The 22996-nt window shown below is 39.2% G+C and overlaps 1 protein-coding gene across 4 annotated transcripts; it reads left to right on the top strand.

The window, feature by feature from the left end:
• The first annotated feature begins 1552 nt into the window (after positions 1-1552).
• Positions 1553-19787, top strand: cdca2 (cell division cycle associated 2). Of its 4 annotated transcripts, none has more exons than XM_014967413.2 (14): positions 1553-1701; positions 2077-2260; positions 3306-3442; positions 5145-5310; positions 5756-5901; positions 11562-11682; positions 11931-12238; positions 12847-12898; positions 12994-13068; positions 13757-13878; positions 14887-14943; positions 15159-15251; positions 18146-18308; positions 18465-19787. In XM_014967413.2, the coding sequence occupies exons 1-14, from the start codon at positions 1693-1695 to the stop codon at positions 19280-19282; spliced, it is 2451 nt and encodes an 816-aa protein (XP_014822899.2). In that variant the 5' UTR covers positions 1553-1692; the 3' UTR covers positions 19283-19787. The 4 variants fall into 4 exon arrangements, with proteins under 4 accessions (XP_014822899.2, XP_014822901.2, XP_014822900.2 ...); XM_014967415.2 differs by having other exon boundaries at positions 15183-15251; XM_014967414.2 differs by having other exon boundaries at positions 1554-1701; positions 15180-15251.
• Positions 19788-22996: the final 3209 nt, after the last annotated feature.

A 22996-nucleotide genomic window follows, 5' to 3' on the forward strand; every position in this document is an offset into this window, starting at 1 on the left:
CAAAAAGGAGGAGCTTCGAGTGTGTTCAGACGCTTTGTGTGTGGTTACAGGGTTTACAGAGATTTCCAGCAGTGCACCTGTTTGGGTTTACAGGTTTGTCTTTGGGGGTTGGGAGGCTTAGAGCACCTCCTTTGAAGCTATCAGATAAATCACATAATGAAATTGTAGTTACATTTAAAATACACAAGTCAAAAGCAAAGTACTGGCTGACAGAAGCCCAAACCGCTTTTATTTAATATGACTAAAAGACAGGTGGAAAACCACATAGTATTTGTAAAGTTTACAAAATGCTAATTCTGCTCGTTGCTAGCTTTCTGTGCTTTAACCAAGTGACATGTGTGCAAGAATATCAAGGAGAATGCAACCCAATTTCGACTGGAAAAAATTGAATTTTCTGGGAAAATGTGGTGTGAATGCTGTAAGCTGAAATGTCTTTTTGGTGAATATTCCAGAAGCATTTTAAGTCGGCTGCAGAAGACTTGCAGAAATGTAAGAAATGTGAAGAAATGGCAGAGGAAAGCAAAAGTGTGCAAAGTGCATATAGAAAAACTGTTGTAAAGGAGTGAAAACTTTCAGTCAATGAACAAATTTCACTCAAGATTATTAGAAATAAGCAGAACACTGCTTTCTAATAGTAGAGCTTATAGCTTAGCTTTCAAAGCAGTTTATTAGGTAAAATATGCTAACAAGCTAAAACCAGCTGACATGCTAATGTAGGCTATCACTAGCAAGAAATTTCTTCCAGTCGAATATATTTGATATGGAATAGAAACTGCTGCTCCATGAGTGAGTGAAGAGTGCCAAATTACAACACATAACATATGAAATAAATGCGCCAGTTTATTAACTATTCACTCTCCATAGATTCTTAGTCTTTTGATCCATCTTTAAATATGTTTACCCATACATTTCTCATTTAAAAATGTACAATAAAGTTTTCTCAAATATCTTTTTTGTATTAACTTACGCAAAGGTGAGTCAACAGAACTCTATTAAATGTTCGTTTTAGATTTAATTTCAACGCAAATCATGAATTTTTCTGTTCTACCAATAAAGGGAAAAAAAAGAAACCACTAATTCCAGCCACCAGCAGAGGGAGCTCTGGAGGTTAATATAACTAAATTTGTCGCCTTCGTGAAAAAGGTTATTATTGTTATTATTATTTATTATAACAATTATCATTATTATCCTATATCGTAACTGCAGAAAATAGGTAATTCAATTATTTTCAAACACACTACGCTGAAAATTTTGACTTCATATGACAAAATGAAGGCAAAGGTCTTACTGGTTGGAACCAGTCACGTGGTACGGAATTCTTCGTTTCTATTGGTCAGTTTGTATTTTGAGGCGATCAGGTCGTGTTCAAGCTTAAGCAAATGAAAAAAATAGTTCCACTGAATATTGCACAATTTTGCATGTTATCTGTCTTCTCTGGTGTAGTCTTACTTCCGAGCTGTAATTAGGTCCCCTGAGGATGTAGTAAAATATATTATGTCCGGTTTTCAATGTACTGTTTAAAAATTTTATTATCTGCTCCGCGGATGGATCTATCAGTGGCGATTAGCTCAGCCGTGGAGGGTGATTTGAATACCTTGCTGCTGCAACAGTCGTTTTTCAAGAATATTTTAAAGTATTTTTCGACTGTATACAAATATACTTTTAAGACATTTTACACATGTTTTAAGTTGAATGCTCAAGGTAAGAGTTTGACTTGCTGTCAATGAGTTGTTTTCACTAGTTGTTGCTGCAGTTCGCCAACTTGTTACACGTCAGGGTGTCAAAACTAGATAGCACTGGCTAATAGCTTTGCTATTGACGTTTTTTCCGGCTGCAGACAAACACTTTGCTGCAACTCATACGTTTTCAGTAGTTCTATGTATTTTTGTTTGCCTCTAATGCATGTTACATATTTGTTATTCTAGAACCATGTTTTGTTAAAAAAATGTTTCGCTGCTTTTCTAGAAGCTATTGAGCCCAATACGCGAATAAATACTGGAAATAAATAAATATGTCCATATACATTTTTACGTTTACCTGATCCTCGTGTGATGTGCCAACATTTTGTCAACACAGATGTTTACAGACCAGGCAGTCACTAAAGTCCCAGTGGGGGATCAGGAGAACATGTCTCCCGCACAGGAAAATGCTCCTTCTGTAATGAATGAAATCTCAACTCCATTAAACTTTTCTGAGCTCACACCACGTCAGTTTGGCATCTCTGTGGAGAGTTTTATCCCGTCCTCATCAAACTGCAAAGGTAAGAGCCCAAACTGTTGTTGACTACGAGGATAGTGTATGATCCACACATGATCCAAGCCATATTGTTTCTTATTATCATCGCAGAAATGAGAGTTTTAGCAGAATGTCCTTTACTTTTTTATTCCTGGCAGCATATAATTGGGTGTCTGAAACCTAATTGTAGCAACTCTGCTCCACATGAGCCGCCTTGGTTAAAAATGTGTCACTCAGATGTGAAGCAGCACATCACATCCAGCTCACAGCAGCAACACGCCATCTTCTACTACAACATTACACACACCTCACCTTAGAGACGTTTATAAACGCGTTTTAACAGCAGAGCCTCATCAGTAGTTAGTGCAGTGCATTGCAGAAGTTTTCTCTATATTGTTACAGTAGAGGAAAAGCCTCAACACAAAACAACTTGTAATTGTGTAGTTGAATACAATGTATTTTTTAAAAACAGAATAATCTGAAAAGTGTGGTGTGCATATTATGTTTAACTTAGTGATAAAGTTTTTAAAATAAATGGGTTTTTCAATAATATTCCAGTTTATTGAACTTCTATTGAAAAACATTCATGTGCTACTTACCTAAAGAACTGTTATTTATCATGAAATCTGCACACAGGTACTTAATTTACTCATATTTTCAAATTTACTGATTTTTATTGATTCTCCCATGGAACAAATAATGGAGGAAATGGTTAAAATCATATTTCTGATAACGCTATCAGTTTATTTATTGTTTTTTTATGTAACATCATTAATTGAAATTAATCAAGACGTTGATCGATCAATCAACACTTTTCATGACAAATGCTAAACAATATGATAAAATTATGTGTCCTGCTTTTGAACAAACCAATATCGCAAAATGATCCGGGAGCCAACAGTGTCACTGGATCCATCTCTGTCAGGGTTTATTGAGCCTGCATGAGATAAAAAAAATAACAATTGTGACTTGTACGAGGATGGGTCGTTAATATGAAAAGAGAATTTGTGTAGTTTTCCTTCTGACACCAGCTGAGTGTCAACGCTCTCTCTCTCTCTCTCCTCCTCCAGACAAATCCCGCCTCGCAGCAATAAAGTCCCGGCGGAGATCCGGCATCGGCGCCCGGGGCTCGCCGGAGATGAATTCCCTCATCCGCTTCAGGGCCCAGCAGAGGATGAAGACCCCACCTGCCTCACACACCCCAGAGGTGGGCGAGATGCTACTCAGTCTGACAACTGCAGCTATTTAAACGCCGCGTTTAGATAGCTGAACATTTGCGACCGATTTGTTCTTGTGTTAAACATTTGTTCAACTGCGTAGGGACATTAGATCCTGCACTCAGCAGCGTCCTTAGAGCAGGGTTACTTCATTCCCTGTTGCTGGATGAACCTCTTAGTCACATAGAAGATGAGAGCATAGCTGACGATTAACTGTTTGAATTACTGAGGGAGGTTTTCCTCTTTTTAGTCCCAGAACATGAACAGAAGGTTGGTTTGTGTCTATAAATGTGCAGTTGGGTCAGTTCTGCACTGATCGCCGTGTTTTAGTGGCAGCATGTGAACATGATGCTGTAGTTCCAACCGGCTTTCACCCACAAATCTTTGAGTTTCTGTTTAAAATGCCACTAATGAGCAGCCAATACATCTCCAGCTGCACCTAAGAAATGACAATAACATGTAAAAGTTCAATATTTTGAATTTGATGTCTGAAATACAAACTTGACTTTTATCTACAAAGAAGACTTTGGACCACCGGACAATAGTCCAGTTGTTTTTATCTTTAGTCCAGATAAACTCATCAGACACGTCTGGTTCAGTGGTTTCACTCAAGTAAAGCGACATTGAGGCCTGTCACAATAACAGATTTTGTTGGACGATAAATCGTCCCAGAAGTTATTGCGATAACTTTGTTGTTTTGAGACCATTTTCAAGTAATGTAATGGAAATGACATAATAATGCAGGAACAAATGATCAAAGATCAATAAACTTTAAATTCTAATGAACATTTAACACCAGAACTGTAAGACATTTTAAATATCCAAAAATAAATAAATAAAACAACAGAAATAACAAATAAAATGAATTATGAAGTCACTGTAAACCTCGACATATTTCACACCATGTGAAATTAATCAATTTAATTATTTTTACTTTCTAAAATGAATATCCATATTGTTTTTAGAGAAATACTTTCTGGAGAGACACAATATTTAATTTTAATACTGGTGCACTTTACAGAAAGTTATTTGATAAATTGGTTTTGATTTAAACTTAAATTAGAAACTTTAACACTTTTTGCTCCGCCTCAAAACAAAAAAAGCTGAAGATAGCCAATCAGGGACAAGAGGTGGAGACCAGAAATTGTCAGCCAATGACATTTGCTCATCTGCTCTGACGTTCTGATGATTAAGAAAAAGTTAGCATTTTAATCATTTATCTTCTCCACTGCGACTGTTTTGAAACGTGACTTTTCTATATGATAGAGAGGAGAAGTGAATTATGCTAAAAACGTGTTTAAAAAAGTTTCTGTCAGCTCTCTGGAGCTTTTTTCGCTCTGAACGCTATCTGTCCTCCAGTCTGCACGGGGTGAGTCACCAAAGCGAAGTGAGACATTTTTCTAATTGCATTTAACCCGCGGTGCCGCTTTCTGAGGAAATGAAAATATTCAAGTGGCTCTCTTTAAGCAAACCAGGGTTGTGTGTGTGTGCGTGCGTGCGTGCGTGCGTGTGTGTGTGATGTGCTCCCTCTCAGTAATACCACTTTGGTAATTTCAAAAGTTTATGAGCTGCCAAACTGTATCACTGAGTAGATGTGTTTATTTATTATTATTTATTTTTTTATAAATATATATATATTATTTATTTATTTATTTACTTTTTTTTTTTTTTTTTTGCCATGTCACCCCCCAGGCCGTCAAAAGTAGCCCTGTCTTCCCTCGGGTTGCCTCCACGCTGAGGCAGAAGATGGCCTCCTTCCAGAGCCTGATGGACGTGGCGGAGAGCGACGGCTGCGATCCGACGCCAGTGCTGGACGGCGACGCCGCAGGACGCATCTCCGACAGAGATTATCCGTCTGGTGAGGCAGCCCGTGTCACCGCGGGATTATAGTAGTTTTCATTTCTCCGTGGAGATCCACGCCAGGAAGATTTTTCTTTTTTTCTTTCCTCCATCTAATGTCTGGAGACACAGTTCAAAAGCTCCGGATTAACACGCTGCACTGCATAAGCCTCACTCTGACATTTACAGTCAGTCGTTTCTGCTGAGCTCGGTCAAGCTTTGTAAACAGGCCACTTTACAAGTGAGACTTATCTGCCTTTCCTCTAATTGAGGGGTTTTAAAGTCGTTTTGATGAAACGGTTTCATTTTGATTCGATTGCGACGTCCCCCAGGTTCCTTTTTATTTTCTGTGTTTATGTAATTTATCCCCTTTTTGTTCCCCTTTCTGAACATTATATATATATATATATATATATATATATATATATATATATATATATATTGTTTATTTTCCAACTTGTCAGATGGGCTCAGCTGTAGTGAAGAGAAAGAGAACAACCCACCAGCCACAGGCAGCAAACCCAGGCGGCCGGCCCCCCTGGACGGCTGCAGCGTGGAGATTAGAGAGGAGAATATCTCTGGCCATCACTCTAGTTTGAAGGAACAGGAGGTACGCATTTTTTTTTTCACAGGCACACATAACTACTGTTTGTTTACATAAAAACTACATTTTTAAATGAAAGCAATTGGTGACAAAAAAAAACAAGCTGATTGGCTTGTTTTTTTCTTTGCCAGAGGTATTGTTCAGTTATTAAATAGAAAAGCCTGGTTTTACAAAAATAAAAGCTCTTTAATCAAAATAGATCATACACAAACAAATGTTAAAATCAGTGACAACTTTTTTGGGATATTTGAATTTAGGTATTTTTTGTGAGGGAAGGATTTGAATATTTTTTCCCCCAACAACAACCTGGAGTTTACACAGAAAGTTTTCTTTTAAGGTGACTGGTGATTAACTTCTTCTCCATAAAGAAATAAACTTTAGGAAAACAAATCAAGTTTGCTTTAAAAAAGAAAAATCAAGTAGCACAGTTGAGTCGTTTTCTAAAACAATGTTTTTTTCAAAATATAACTTGATAGATAAATTCTTAATGTGATTTTCATCTAAAAGTCCCATTTACATTATTACGCCAAACTGTTTGAAGGGAAAAAAGCTTTACTTTAAAGGTCGCTTTTTAAATGGGTCACATCTCTACTTGCAGAATAAATTTACATTAATACAAAACGCATCTTTACTGTCTTGTATTAACTTGTAGTTTTAAACCTGTAAGATACATAAAATATATAATAACCTACTTATGTCTATGCCATTTCAACTAATTGAATTTTATCTAAACTTTGTTGTTTTATCAGCTCCATTTGAACTTTTCCAAGCCAACAACACAGGAATGTCTGTTGCTTTGTGTTGCTGTAACCAGTTAGTCTTTTTATCAAGCTTTTCAAAATGTCTTGTTCCCATTTTTTATGGCAGTGTACTCTGAGACTATATCGACTACTGTCTGAAAGTAACAGATTGATTCATTAATGGAGTGCCTAGTCTGTTATTACAATGTCGGATCCAGCATGAAACATTTTGGACAGCTAACAACAATTCGATTTAAACATTCATTAACTCATTTTATCACATCTACTTTTACCAACATAAAACGCATTTCTTAAAAAATAAGCTTTAAAAAAAAGCTGCTCATAATAACTGCATTCAGCTGTTATTCAATTTATTTATATTAAGTTTTGCTGTCATGTTGATTTGGGTGATTGTAAATGTCCATCAGTAATACCCATTTCCAAAACATTTAGTTTTCTACCTGTGTGTTTATTACATGTGTATGGATTCACTTTAGATTCTGTTTCTGTGTGAATTTCTCCTTTCACAGCTGCAGGTCAGTAGGTTTAAGTGTAATTGTGTGACTGAAAGTCCTGTACTTCAGTTAGCAACACAAAACATTTTAAAGCCACTTATCCTATGGAAGAAAGCACAAACTGTACTTTTGTTTTTTGTTGCCCAGCCTTTTTCACAGTCTTTAAGCAGAAACGATAACATCCATCTGGAACATTTACATCTTCATCTCCCAATAAGTAAAAAGCAGTGTTTGGATGGCATTGCCGTCACAGTGAGAGTCGACTGTCGTAGGTGAGGAAGCCTGACAGTAGCAGCATGTTACTTTGTGCTTTAACTGTCTTATCTGCCTCGGCTCGTTGGTGCCACTCGACGGCAATTTCACCAACAATCCTCCAAGCGTTCCTTTACTTCTGCTCGGTTTAAAGACGTTATTTGTGCTTTTACTTTCATCTGGTGTGGAAAGTCAAAGGAGACGCCTGTTGCTGCTGGGTTTTTTTTTTCTCCAGTCTGGGATTATTGGTGTCTTTCATGCTCTGTTCTTTTTGTTATGTGCCAGTCAACCATTGCGTAGCTTCATCTCTGGAGCTGCATAGACTTTAAACGCGTAGACTCCTTTCACTCCGCACGGTGGGATGTGCATCAGGTTTAACTCAGGCTGTAATAATTCAGCCAAAGAGCAGAAAGGTAAATGTAAAATAAGTATTTATAGGCCTGATCCCACAGGGTTACTAAGCACACCTATGCATCAGCAAGGAGCAAAACGCTTATTAAAATCTGATTTAGCTACAGCTACGCAGCAGGTGTGACTACAGAGACCTTTACTCCGCTGCTCTACTTCAGAGCCTTGCTTTAATAGAATAAGATCAAGTGATGTCTTTCTATAAAGCGCTCAGCTGTGAAGTCATACAGGGAACCAGAAAGAGTACTCCATATTTAGAAATATTGCCATGTCAGCTCTGTGACTCTAAGTGGTTTCCACCCCTCCCCCCTCTGCTGCCTTCCTGTTCCTGCTTTAATCTGAGATGAAAAGGTCTAAGTGCTCTCATCATTTCTATGGCCACTTTGCAGCTGGATGTCTTGTGTTCAGAGCTCAGTGAGTCCCAGTCACTGAGCTCTTCGTCTGCATTCAGGTTTCCAGACTTGATGTCAATCATATGTGGTGGTGGAGCTGCAGTGACAGTCACAGTCAGGCTCACGTCTCCAACTTGAACACCGAAGAACGTTGATTTCTACCTGCCCACCTTACGTACAAATTAAAACCTGAAACTCTGATGATTGGCTGATGAAACTTTGGTGTTTGTCTATCAGCTCATCAGGTTTGTCTGAATCTGTTCTGTTTTTGATCAATCTTTTGGTTTATTAGTTTGCACTGTAGTCTGAAGTCTCAAATGGTCGGTTTTGAATTATATTATTGTCGATGAAAGAGTTGATCTTAAGGGATTTCATTGGATTTATCGTCTCTTGAAGCTTTTTTTCTTTGTTTTATTCTGACTTACTATTGATTACAAATCCATTTATTTATATAGTGTGAAGACAAGAGGAAAAACACCTCAAAGCCATGTTAATTAAACCTGCTTTTTTCTCTTCTTTCTCTTTTTTTTCCTTCTCTATCTTCTTTCTTTTCATTTCTTCCTTTGTTCCCTGAGCAACCAAAGTCTTCACTAAGAAAAGAACCTCGAAGAAAATAAGTTACTCTTTGCAACATAACACACCACATAGGTCCTAAAGACTTAATTTTGTCGATAAATGGTTGCCATTTATGACAAATCTATTACAGTTGCCGTTTAGCATAATAATTAATTTTCGCAATTTTAAAGAGCAATCTAACATCCTTAAGGCACAGAGATAGATGGTGGTTTATGTGGTTTCCATAGCAACAGAAGCAATAACAGATGGAAAAGGAGAGTTGCTGAGAGGTTGTTTGTTATTGAGAATATGAGCCTCCAAAGATAGCAACAACAGGATCCATAACAATCTGTGTTCTTAAAACTTTTGACATTGTGAAAAGAAAGAAATTAAAGATCCAACCCAAATTTTCTGAAATTATTGTTAACGTAGAACATGTGACTTGGATTACAGGATGAACCATGACAACTGTCTGTTAAACCACAAAGTACTTTTAAGTTTTGTTTTGAGAAGTGGTTCATTCATCATACAGTCCAATTCCACGTCTCCTTTGCCCAAGAAAAGGAGGAAAAAACAGCAGAAGAGAGATTAAATAAAAGTGTCTAATCTGAAAATAAGATGAATAAATGGGAAGTGGGCAGATTAAAATCAGTAAGTACAGAAATATTTACAGTGATGCCATCCTGATAGAAATCACTTCAAGCCCTTTATCGCCACACTAAAAAGAAAAGGAGCCATGAGTAAAAGATGGTGGAAATAGTTTGTTGGTTTCTGAGCTATCTCTGCGTCTCTTGTCTCAGTTTTTGAGATCAAGATAAACTTTTCTTCTTTTTAAAGAAATCACTAACTGTGTTTCCATTGCAAATGTTTGCAAAACTTTGATATTCTGCTATCATAAAAAAAACTAACAAAAACACAACTTTGCGGTGTTTCTAGTAAATAAGAATTAAATTCAGTTTGTTCATGCAATAAGTTTTTAAAAGAAACATGCTGTGCCGTCATCCTCCTACCACTTCCTTGTGTCGTCTTTGTGGTTTCTGCCAGTAGTAAAATTTGATTGTTGATCACATGACTTATGATCCGAAAAGTGTTTCCATTGCAGTTTGCAACATACACAAACTTGAATACTGCTGAAAAAACCCACCTCATCCTAACACAAACTTTATATTGAAAAACATGAGTTTTTTCATAATCTGTTTTCATAATTTGAATTTCCGCAATTATCTGGTCAATGGAAACGCACGTACTGGTGTTGCTGTTCAGAAAGTTTGGACTCCTGCTATATAAGCAAATGTTTATCTTATTGCACATCGGGGTGTGAAAGCATTTGGCAGCCAGAGCGGGAAACCGATGTTCCAACTGTGTCTGGAGTGGATGATCTGCAAAAGGAAAGGGATGATTGAAACGTGACTCCCTTTAGTGTCGACACCATATTGCAGAGACGTTTATTTGCCAGCAGCCATATTTAAGAGATGCTCTTTTAAGAAATGAGTCTGCTGTGACAGAAACATGAATGCTTTTGCTTATAGGTTTTTGTTGCATCAGCCAAATGTTTTCGCTTAGTGAGGAGCGACGCCTTTACTGCTTTATGGTCAGAGGAAACTCTTACATGCTGACAATTTACCTTTGGAGCGCACTGAAAATAAAACTTCAAATATATCGTATTTAGTTCACTGCACCAAGCAAAACTTGGATTTGTTAGGCAATTTCTCCACTCATCTTTCATTCAGATGGTGGTGTGTAAGAGCCAGGAGACAATGTAGCTATGAATCAGTTTGAAGTTTGTACCTCTGAATGCCTCACTATCTGTCAAAAGGACTTTTTTTTAATGAAAAAACATAAAAATGCTTACAATTTTAAATAGTAGAAATTCAAAAGATCTGTCATCTTTCCTTTGTAAAGTGTTTAAAAAAATGATTTCACAGGAAAATACAAAGAGATGAGTGATAAAATTAGCATTTTTGCACAATACTTTACAGACAGATTCTGGTTTTACCTTTTTTGTCACATTTAAATGCCTTAGAATATCATCAAACAGGTGTTATATGAAAAGATAACCTTAGTAAAAATACAAAACAATGTTTGTCAATGATTTAGCAAGGGAAAACATCTGTTCAAATCAGCCTGGGATTGTGTCAAATACCCACAGACATATGCAATGAAACATCAACTTTTAGAATGTTTTTTTCCCTCTCTTTTATTCACTATTGTATAATTATTACATTTAGCATAATTGCTGCCTCGTACTTTCTTTTTCTTGTCAGAAACTTGCTCATTTCGTTCTTGCTATGCTAGCTAGCTGGGTTCACCAAAGGAGCTGAATAAATTTGACTGGCAGCCAATCAGAGAGATGAGCACGGCAAATGGCATTCTAATAGATTATTTTTAGCTTATTTTATAATTATGTTTAATTTTTTTTCTCCCTTTACTGCTTGTCTCCCCTCTTCACTCACGACCCATTTTTCTGTTAGCTATCAAAATGGAGGCCACAAAACAAATTTGATTTTCAAAATATAATTTTTTTTCCCCGCATTTAATTTTTTTTTAACTAGAATAAACTGGAATGTATATTATTGAACTGAAATGATTTTTCTCTTTAAGTCCCTGGAGACGACATTCGCTGTGAACTGGCGCTGTAGAAATAAACCGAATTGAATTGAATTCACTTTTTTCCCTTTGTCTTGCCTCTGGTGTTCTGAGGCGCCCCCTGGTGGCCCTAAATAAAACCATTTTATCCTGAAACAGACGGAGCAGCAGCATGCAGCCCAGATTCACTGAGTATCCCACACTTTCCCTACCAACAGGATGCTTCCTGTAAACACCAAAGCCCAGGCCGCCCTCCCTCTGACGACCCCTCAGCTGTTTCAGACTTCCATCCCATCCACATCCCCTCTCTTCCTACTCTGCTGGAGATGAAACCCCCAGGTAAACACACACACACAAACTGAGGGAAGCTGGCCTTTGATCTTGTTTTAGTCTAGCCTTTGAGATTTAATCCTCAGTGCAGCTCTTTTTATTTTTTTACTCTAGTCTTGTCTGTAGGGCTCCATTGTTATGTACCAAGCAGAAACAGTTATTAGTAAATGATGGATCCAGCTGTGAAACAAGTGTTTATGCTGAAATAAAAATGGTAGCAATGTTTGTAAATTTAAGCTTTTGCTGCTTTGTTACAGCAAACGCGGACGAGACGCCTGCAGTGAAAAAGAAGAAGCAGGTGCGCTTCGGGGGTCCTTTATCTCCCGAGTTCTTCGATAAGAACTTGCCCCCCAGCACTCCGTTAAAGAAGGGGGGCACCCCAGCACGAGCAGCCACTCCTGGGGGGGGCCTGCAGCCACGCTCGGTGCTGAAGACGCCGCAGAGGAGCGACTCAGAAGACCAGCTGGATCTTCTCAGCCTCGCCGGGTTCGGTGCTTCTCCCACGTTCTCAATGCCTCGCAAACACAGAGTGGCGCAGGAGAGGGAGGACGACGAGGACAGAAAGGTGTGTGCCGTGCTAAACCTGTCACTACGAGCAATAAATCAGGTAATCGCACAATAAATTAAAATCATTCATTTTCATTTGGACAACAGTCGCTACAGAAAACGCTCGACTTTAATGTCGTAGAAAAGCAGGTGAACCTTTGACACACAGTACAACCCAAGGTTGTTATTGTTAACGAAAACTGAAACTGAGAAAGTATTTTTGTAACTGAAATAAATGAAAACGGTAATTAATGTGGTAAAACCTAACTAAAACATGCTGAAATCATGGATATAATATCCTTTTTTGTGTTTATGAATCTATTGGTATTTTGAACTGATGTGAAGTTGATTTTCTTTTTCACAATTTTTCATAAGCAGTTTACATCAGCTAACAGCAAATTATGATTGATTTTGGTCATTTTGTTTGTTTAGTTTCAGAACAACAATATTATCTTTGATTGCAATAATTTCTGGGACAAGTTATCGTCCAATAAAACTTACCGTGACAGACCAAGATACTGTTTGTTTGATGCTTTAATGGTGACCACACTAGCAGCTGAATTCTTAAAATCGCTGTGTGAAGTTTGTTGTATTATAAGGCTAAACAAACTTTTTTTTTTCTCTTAGATTGTTTTCCCGTCTGTGGAGGAGACGGACTCGGCTGTGTCGAGTGAAGCAGGTTGAGCAGAACTCTTCTGATGTTCATGTTGTTTTCATCCTGTGGTCTGTGATAACCATGTGTTGTTGTTGTTTTTCTTTTCTTTGCATTTCTAGATTGTCCTTTTAATGCTCAGCCGTTAAATTTAAACATGGCTTTCCACGAGGAGTCGCTCTCTGAGCATCTCAGAGGTAAAACCGCTTCTCTTACTTTCCACATTTTCATCTCAGCCACAATAATTAAATCAGAGGAATGGGAGGATTTGACACTGTTTAAGTTGCTTCTCGTCAGTAGTGGCTGCATGGAAACAAACAGATCATATGTTTTATTAGGTTATTATTCCAGTTTGAAGTGTGACTAGCAGACATTTCCTTTTTCCCCTTGACATAATCCTATTTGATGCTTTCACTTTGCTGCATTGCCTCAGAGCTCCTGCCTGCTGTTGTTTACTTCTCATTTAAAGTGCATAGCATACAGAGCATTTTGATGCCTTTGAAGCTTCAGCTTATTTTTATTTGTCAGAATTGTCTTTAAGAGGCTTGTGTTCATTTATTTATGCATTTATTTCCAGCGTTGACAGAAGTTGATGCGCAAATAGTTGGTGGAACGTTTTGATGTCTTCATATCTGAAATATTAAAGTATTTTCCTTGCATGGCTGTCGTCCTGCTGCATTCCTACGTCTGCTGTTCTTATTAATCGCCGCCATCTTTCCCACGTATTAAATGTATTAGCAGTGAGCTGTGCGATGTTTGTGGGCATACTGTTATCGTAACCGTCCATGAAATTAGAATCATTATCAAGCTTACCTGAAGGCCAGTTATTTGAAGCTTATTTCAGCTGATTTGCTGCTGCTTCTTTTTTTCGCCCATTTGCCTCAGAATCCGACCCAGAACCGAACCAAACCTCTCAGACGGATCAGTCAACGGCCGAGGAGAAGCAACTTGACGACGGCGCTGAAAGTCCGACTCCGATCCAGTCCACAAACAGAAGAAGAGCAAAGGTGTGACCCCATCTTGACTAAATGTCCAGACCAAGTGTTTGTGAAAGAGCAGCCTGGGTGAAGTCATTGTGTTTGTCTGTTTGAGCTGTGAATGTTTAATTCAGTTAGGGATACCAAAAAAAAAGTCCAAATTTGTTCCACATCTTATAAATGGCTCTACTTTAACACGACTCCTTTCAACGGGCGTGTTCAGGGTATCTGCTGAAGATGCCCGGATTTAAGGAAGTCTTAAATCCATTTATTGACAACTAAGGGAAGTTGGCCTTAAATACGTTAATCACAGGTCTTAAATTTTGGCGTTGCAGAATTATTTAATTTTGTATACAGCTACTTTTTTCATTGTGGGACTTTTCTGTCAGGCGAAAGTTTAAGTGCAGACATCTTAATTGTGTTCTGTGACTTGAGGCAGTGGAGGTTACTGGTAACTAGCTGCTAATATACGTTTGGTAGCTAGCATTTTTGTGCAACATATTTATAGTTTTTTTCTTTTCTAGCTTAAATTTAATTAAAAGTGGAATCAAAAAGTCTTAAATTTGACTTGCTGAAGCTGCAGATTCGCTGATGTTGACATGTTTGGTGAAAACTGGAATAGAAAAGAAATGTCCTTTTTTGTCCCACAATGGAGAAATTTCTGTGCAGCAACAGCAACGTGACGGGCACAGCAAATAGACGCACACAAAGATAGAATATAAAGAACAAAAATACTGTACAGTAATGGCAAAATTTCAACTTAAATACTGTGTAGTTATAAAAAAAAATACATTCTCAATTAGTCACAAGAAGCTGCCAATTTTCCCTCCATCATCCCTGATCGGGGATCTGCAGCTGAGAAAATACTGTAGAAATCAGTTTTCTATTAAATGTACCAACACATGAAACTTTACTTACATTTAAATTTTTATTTGGACAAAGTTCATCCTGTTGCAATAGATTTTTTGGTGGGTTTTTCTAATACAAAGCAGCAAAGCTTTTAATTGGTCTGTAAACGTGTGAACTCGCTCTCCACAGAACAAGGAGTCGTCTGAAGGGAAGCCTGGAGCGCAGCCCAGCAAGCGAAAGAGAAAGGTCTGCTTCCACCGCTCACGGTTTCTCCCTGATTCTTACTTGTAGAACTCTTCAGTTGCCAAATAAGATCAACTTTTTAATTCAGGGGTCGTAGCCCGCTCCCATCTAATCTACTGCTTAATTCCTTCTGGATATGAACCTAATCGCGCTGTAAAACTTCAACTCGGTGTGTGGAAGAGTGCGGCAGAGACACAGTACATCTGATGTATCCTCAGGCCAACTGTCTGTTCCTCCAGCAGCCAGAGGTCGAAGAACCCCTGAAGAGGTCGACGCGATCTGCTGCCAAGTTGGCCTGCAGGAAGATGAAGGTGGGTCTGCTTGTTACGTTCCTCTTCTCTGAGGATTCTGCACACATCACCCCGGAGGCCAGACGTGGACTTGATGTGTGCGCGATCTCACTCCGACTTACTTTGCTTGAGTTTAGGAGAGAGATGCATCTCTCCTAAATGTGTATTTATCTCTATGTAGCCAAGTATAGATTAGCGTAGATCTGTAATGTAGAGTGATGGTGCCCAAACTCTTGATATGAGGGACAAAAATGTCAAAACTATACTTGGGGGCACCACAACATTTTTAGTATTTTTCTTTTTTACTATAGAAGCGTAGCAAGGAATGCATAAATCATTGAAGAGTTCAAAACAAAGGAGGATCTTGCAGGTTTGTTAGATCTAAAAATACAGAAACATTTGTTTTTTTGCCCATATTAAAACATCTTTTAATATGTCACTAAAACAAGTGACTTTATATGACAGCCAAACTTACTGGAGGTTACTGTACCAAAAACGCTGGTTACGTTTTGCAGGTTATTACATTCAATACCAGTTGTTCTCGAGCTCTGTTTGATATTTAGACATATTTAAATCCAGAAATTTCACGCATTATTAATTTAGTGCAGTGCACCACAGCAAAGGGAAAAATAACACAGAAAAACTGTTGAAGAATAACTCAAAATCACTTGTATCCCTCCTCTCTTTTCTCACTCCCCGTGTCCGCTATGCTGCACACAGACCCGTTACCATAGCAGCTGACAACAGCTCCACTGGTATATGTTTTTTGTTGTATTAACACCAAAAAACATGCAAGCATTTCCCAAACAAAGAACAGAATCTTCAGTCTGTTACAGTATGATCGCCTGAACACAACTGTGGTTGATTAGCTAATTTAAACACCTGCTCTACTGATGATCTGTCTGAATGTTTGTGTGGTTAACCTTTTTTTTTTTTTTTTACTAAACCAAAACATACCAAATTCTGCATCACATATGTTAAAGTTGTCAAAGTCAAGCTAGCATAGCTACTTCCCTCTCCCTCGCCCTTGTTTTTTTTTTTTTTTTTTTTTTAATTGGCTTTTTCCTTGACCTTGTTATTTAGTTGTTGCAGGGTTGATAATTAGAAGCGAAGCACTGCGTCCCTTTTTCTTTTATATATCACCTGTATGTTTAAGATCTAACGTCTTGTGTTGACAACTTGACAGTAAAACCAATGGTGGTCATCGTCAACAAGTAGTTTTTGTCCTCCAGCAGGGAGCTGCGTGGTGGGATGTTGCGAGAGTGATGCCACGCTGCTACGTGTCTATACAGTTTCAACTTAAATTAAATCCTCTCAGTGCAGGAATCTGAACGTTTTGTTGGTTGAATACCTCAGCTAATCTTAAGGAACTTCCTGCGTTTTCTTCTATCTGTTCTATTTTCCAACAAATTGACCGTCTCAGTCAAACAAGTAAAGAAAACATGGCGACCTTAACAACCCTCATAAAATAAAAAATTAGACGTATGCAACTTTTTTTCTTTGCGTAACATTCGTCACAGCATGCAAATGCTTGAATTTCAGTTGGGTGTTTCCAAGGTTTGTAAAGTGCTTGAACTCTGTAAAAAGTCCAAAATTCAAAGCCTAAATTTGGAAAGTGTTATTTACAGTTGAGACCATATATTTTTACACACCTAACGAAAAGAGACACTTTTTATCTCTTGCTGTCTGAAGTTGAATCCGATTAATACTAACATTTTATGAGACATGAAATTGTTATATTTTAGTTTACCTCGTCCCTGCTGTAAAATGTTGAATACTGTCACAAGACATTATTAACTACAGTGATAAATAATAGCATATAATAGGGAATTCAAACTATCTTTTTTTTTAGTTAATTTGTATGGCTTTTAATCTCCAAAGTGTGATGCTGGAAAAGTTTGAAAACCTACCTGGCTGAATGTTACCGTGGAAACAGTCTACGAACTGTATTGACAAAAAGAATCCAGTCCCAATCCTCTCTCTGTTGATCCATTATCTGCTTTTTTCTACTGGTTTTGAAATGGTGTGTAGTGTCAGGGCAGCTGTGGGTTTCATGACAGGAACATGGTTGTGCATATAATTAGTCGTTTTGTGATGAGTTTTTTTTTCTTACCCAGAGTCTGACTGCATTTCAAAGTATAAAATATATTTCTAATCAACTGTGGGACAGAACTTTAGGAAGAATATAAATTGCTACATTTAATACTTCATGTAGCGATATAGAAGTAAGTGAGAAGTCAGTGAAAACTTCCAAATTAAAGTTTTGATTCCGAATCTTGGCCTAAATTGCTTAAATGAATGGATAATATTCAATAAAATATCTGTTCATTCAGCTTATGCTGTTGGAAAATGTTTTGCTTAAAAAACTTAAGTCCTTTACACAGAGTTGGATTCTGATATCCACTGTCCTCCTAAAATCAACATAAACGTGTTAAATAAGTTTGTTCTTGTTCAAGTTGATTTAAGTAATCTCTTTGGCTCTATTAGTGATACATGTTGAATTGATCTAGCTCTTTCATGCACGAGGGAAAATTTGTCGTATTGACAAATTACTTATTCTACAACAATTATTCAGTACAGCTAAGGAACAAAAAACCAAGATGCAGACACAACATTACATCTAGAATGACCCAGTTCTGCCATTACAAGAACCTCAGATATTTATTATTTCTGGCTGAATGTGTAGAAATTATTTATTTTGTTAACTTACATTAGTTTCAGTAGGTGGCAGTGTAGAGAGTCTGATACTGGAGTCCACTAAAGAGACTAATATGCAAGTACACCATCAATACCAACACATGACCAAGAAAACAGTTTGAAAAAGAGCTTAGAGGTGTAAATTTCACAACACAAGTTTATATCGACCAGACTGCTGAATTAACTTTTTTTTTTTCCTTCCTAACATTGTTGTACAGGTGGCCTCCTCAGCCGCCCACCGCTGGAATAAGGATGTAGATTACTCTCTGTACGGCTCACGAGAGTACGCCTCCAAGAACCCCACCCTGAGCCCCATCACAGAGAGGCTGTCCTTCATCCGGCGGACTTCAGCTGGACAGCAGACACTTGAAAGCCCCACAGGTAAAATCTGCTGTATACATCTTTAGCTGCAGTTACTGATTGTATTTGTGTATTTTTGGTTCAGGAGAGTCCGAGAAGTCTTTGTGGTTCTTTGCAGAAAAGGTTAGAAGTGAAAAAAAAGTGCTAAGATTTTCCCTCTTTTGTTCCTCTAAACAGCCACACATCAAGGATATGTCATCAGCCTTCAAATGCCAAATGTTATTCTACATAGAGAGGATTGCTCAGAGGGAAACTTTTCCATTAAATCTGTCAGCCTTCCTAGCTGTAGTCCAGAGAGGAACAACAGGCAGCCAAGGATTACAGCCAAGAGAGGACGGAAGAAGAGAAAGGTCAGTGTTGCTGACTGCGAGGTGCTTCGGGAGGAAATCACTGAGCAGCAATTAGAAGTTGACGTTTCACAGGGAACTCTGTCGACGCTCACCAAGAGTGAGCAGCGTGAAGCCGACCCTGAGGAGCCCTCTGCTGATATTCTCTGCACCAACTCAAGCAAATCGGAATATGACGCAAGTACGTTGACGCCAACTTCCAGCTACGCTCCTATAGGTGAAGACTCCAGCAAAACACAACCAGCAAAGAAACAAACTAAACAAGGCAGAAGGAGCTCAGCCCTGCTGGAACCTCATCTGGCAGGGGAGCACCAACCCAACTGCGAGGGCAATGGGAATCAGGAGGAGGAAGGGGGACCCATTGTGGACCTCGCCCCTTGGCAGGCTGATTTTAATTTTGAGGACGTGTTCAAACCTGTCGCCACCAGACGGCAGCGCTCGGTACGCCGCAGTCTGAGGAACCAGGTGAACTCCGAACATGTCACCATCGGACTCGCCTGGGTGCCTCACACCTCCCCCGAGTCAATTAAAGAGACTCGCAGAAGGACCCGCCACAGACGGCTCAGTGCGACGCTGCCCGTCCAACCGGCTCTCCCCGAGGAGGCGCAGGACTCCGCATCGAGCCAACTGACACCAGGGAAGTTATAATTTCTGCGACTCCGAGCCGTTTGTCTTGTATCAAGTCGATTTGTCTAAGGAGACTGATTGTTGTACATTAGTTGGAAAGCATCGACAGTTTTGTTCCTTGTGAATTATTTGATCTGAGTTCAGTTTCCCTTGAGTAACGAAGTCGGTCAATACACTAAGAGCCCAATGATCTCTGCTGACCGCCTCCTGATCAATATCACCCACTCAGCTGGTAATCACAGTGCATCTTCAGCCCCCCTCTGTCCCACTCTGAAGTCACTGGATCAAGCATCTTCTAGTCAATACCGACTATGTGGACAGATAAAGATGGCTTTACTGCTAAATGTGGGAAATGTGATTTTATTTCTTTTAAACTGTATATAGTGCTCAAATGTGAAACTGCTGTTTTTTTAAATCGTCTTTTGTTCTTGAACCAGAAAGTGTCCATATGTAAAACAGTGTCCAGCTGCTTCTCTCTCCATCTGTGTGTTCACATCCAGTTCCAGTAAAGTAGTTTTTCCTCTCACTTACAGCCTCAGACCTCTTCCTCTTTAGCTGAACAAACTGCTGCGTAAATGACTGTTCAGATTTCCCTTTTCAAAACTGGCCAAATGACTGGAGACATATTGACCCGTAACCTCACCGACCGTCCGCCAGTTATAGATTCAAATCAGCTCCTCGCCGCTTTCCCGATCCATCTATCTCAGAAGAACAGAGGGAGCAGTAACAAATTGAGTTTCAAATTCAGTTCACATCAGGAAATTGGCTTCCCCCCATCCTCCCGAATGATGCATGACTGTAATCTATCAATCATTGGGTAATTGACTACCTCCCTTTACATCAAGTCAGTCACTTGGCTGAAGGACGCTGGAGGTTTCTGGCTCCGCGGAGTAAGTGTGCGTGCGCGCGCGCGTGCCAAGGTCCCTTCTGTTCCCCCATTGGAAGACGGATGGACACAATCATGAGCTGTAATGTATGGTGTGTGGATGCAGTGTAGCAACACTGCCATCTTGTGGATATTTTGATGAGTTGCACCCCAACTTAAACTAAAATTCGCCAAAGACGTCTCAGGTGCTGAATTTATATCAAATTGATGGGGAATAACTTCTTCACTTCTATTATATAAAAAGCTTTAACATTTGTTAGCCTCGTGTTTGAATCTCTCTCTCTCCATTTGTTTCTTGGCCTTTATCTTACAGTAATCCGACAGGAAAAGGGGAAAGACATGCGGCAAAAGGAGGCGAACTTCGTGGCCGCTTCGAGGTCGATAGTCTCTGTAGACCCGAGTTTCAGTCATTTTTAACTTTTAAATTTAACGAAGCTTTTCTAGTGTTTTGAGCCTACAGCTGAACTGCTGCACGTCTCATACAAGTGGGTGTATGTTGTCCATCTGAGAGCCCGGGAGAGGGAGTACGCGCGTGCGTGTGTGTGTAAGCAGTGTGAAGCCCCCTCTCCCTGGCAGACGGGCATAGTGAAGACGGCTTAACACCAGAACAATGGGGTCCTTTGACCAAAAACGACGCCCCCAAGACATGTGGCCTCCTGTCACCTTGGCAACCCCCCATGGGATGGAGAGTGGGGTGACAGCTGGAGGGGAGGACTTACAAAAAAAAATGGAGTCTATTTCTTCCCACTGAATCTCCCGGTCTGTTTTTCTCTACCTCCTCTCCCGGTCTTCCTGAACGCCGGGGCCCTCGTGAATGTGGGTTACATCTCACTTTACAACTTCATGGGATTGACCTCGTGGGGGGTTGAAAGGAGGAGGTGGGGGGGGGGGTCGCCTCACCATCTAACTAGTTCAGGGAGAAATCGAAAAATAAAAGCCGACTATAAATCAGCTCTTTATAGGCTCAAGGATAAGAGAGCAATTGACAAATTTGGGGCGGCCCCGCGACGTTTTATACACTGTACGCTTGATTTTCCGCCTCATTTTAAGCACAAGTTACACGAGCCTCCTCATTTAGAGACCCGTTTCAATTAGTTAATTAGTAACTGAATGGTCTTAAGTTGTCTGGCCTTTCTGAGCTCGTCGCGGTGAGCCTCTATTATTGATGCTAAGAGGGTATTTCTCTAAGCTCAACGCCGCTCTCCTATGGAGTGAAAGACGAGCGGGAGGAGGGCGTCGAAACAAAGGCGGCGCAACAACAAGAGACCCTCGAACTCCGCTCTTTGCTCTGCTGTCACAGTGCGTCTCTGTGTGCGTACAGCTGTGATTGGTTTAGACCCACTCCGGACAGCTGCCGCTACTGCTGCAGCAAGGACATTTACCCCCAATAACTGCAGCGCAGTTCACTGAACTTTTCCCTTTTTGTCAGTTGTTGTTGTTGAACTCAATCAAATATCTCTGGGTATCTTCATGTGGTACATCAACTTTGTTTTTCTTTCGTTTTTGTTTTTTTACTAATGAAACTTTTGAAGAAGGTTTATAAGGCGACTTCCCAATTTCCCCGTTTCTATTTTTTAAAGAACCCTACATCGTGTTCAACCTAACGTACGTTTAATTAAATTCACTATAAGGACTTAATGTTCAATCGAATAAACTTTTGATTGAACACGAAAGTTTATTTGTGTTCAATCGAACACTTCGAGTGTGCAAATTTTCACTTATTTTCACTGCTTTGTGAACAACTGAGTGAGCAAATAGTCCCACAGTTTAGGAACAAAGCTCAAAATGCTAATTTCCCTTTTGTCACTGAAAGCAGCATCAGTAGCATTAAAAGCAGAGCATATGTTGCACTGTATTAACATATTTCTTGTTAATAATCAACCCCTCTACCAGATAGCAGTCGGGTCGCTTCGTGATTTGTACTGATGGTGCAAAGCTATAACAATATTTAACGTCAAGAATGCTTAAATCAAATCGATGTTTGAGGATCAAACTGTGGCTCATCTTCCAGCTGTCTTTGTGTTCAAGTTGCACTTTTATGCAGGTGATGACTCTTTTTAATTGTCAACAATTATATGATTTGTGTGAAGCTTTCATGGATGTCCAAAGCTAAAAACAATTCTGGACTTTACTTCCTATCTGGGTCTATTCAGCCGTCTGCCCATATATTGTCTATTAATCACTTTGAAGTGAAATCTGTGGAAAATTTGGTTGTGTAAAAGTATGGACCTCCATGAGTAATTTTAGCACATCAAACCTCCCACAAAACTGATTATGTTCTTCTGCATAGGAGAAAACGCCAGAACACACAACTCAGCCTCATTACACTGTGAGACGCATCAACTATGTTCTTTACTGAGCTCTGTGTAAACGGAGGGCAAACGCAGTGTGTTGAGCAGAGGCAGAACAGGTCAGAGAAGCATACCTGCACAATTCTCCACCAGTGTTTGGACATGTCTCAACTTACTCTGGACAACAAAACCAGACGGAGCTGCTGACTAAAGGATACAGACTTGCTCTATTAGAATGTTGATCTGGGGGAGGAAAAAAAAAACAACAGCCTCCAAAACAGGCAATTTCTGAATATAAAGTGCAGAGGTGGGTGGTGTACCTAAAAAATATACTCAAGTAAATGTGTACTCAAAAACAATCATTTAATTTAATGTTTAGAAACCACATCCTCAGGCAGACGCATCAAGAGTTGTGTGGGAATTTTGATATTTTATTGACCCAAATCAATTCTTTCAATATAAAACGTATTTAACAAAGCGTGCGGGTATTTGTCTTGGTTAAATAGAAGGAGGTTGAAGAAGGTTTTGTTTTTACCCCCATTTTTACAAACTGGAAAT

The sequence above is a fragment of the Poecilia mexicana genome, unplaced genomic scaffold (assembly GCF_051168715.1).
Source record: "Poecilia mexicana isolate PSO_F unplaced genomic scaffold, ASM5116871v1 scaffold_9, whole genome shotgun sequence".
Classification (NCBI taxonomy): domain Eukaryota; kingdom Metazoa; phylum Chordata; class Actinopteri; order Cyprinodontiformes; family Poeciliidae; genus Poecilia; species Poecilia mexicana.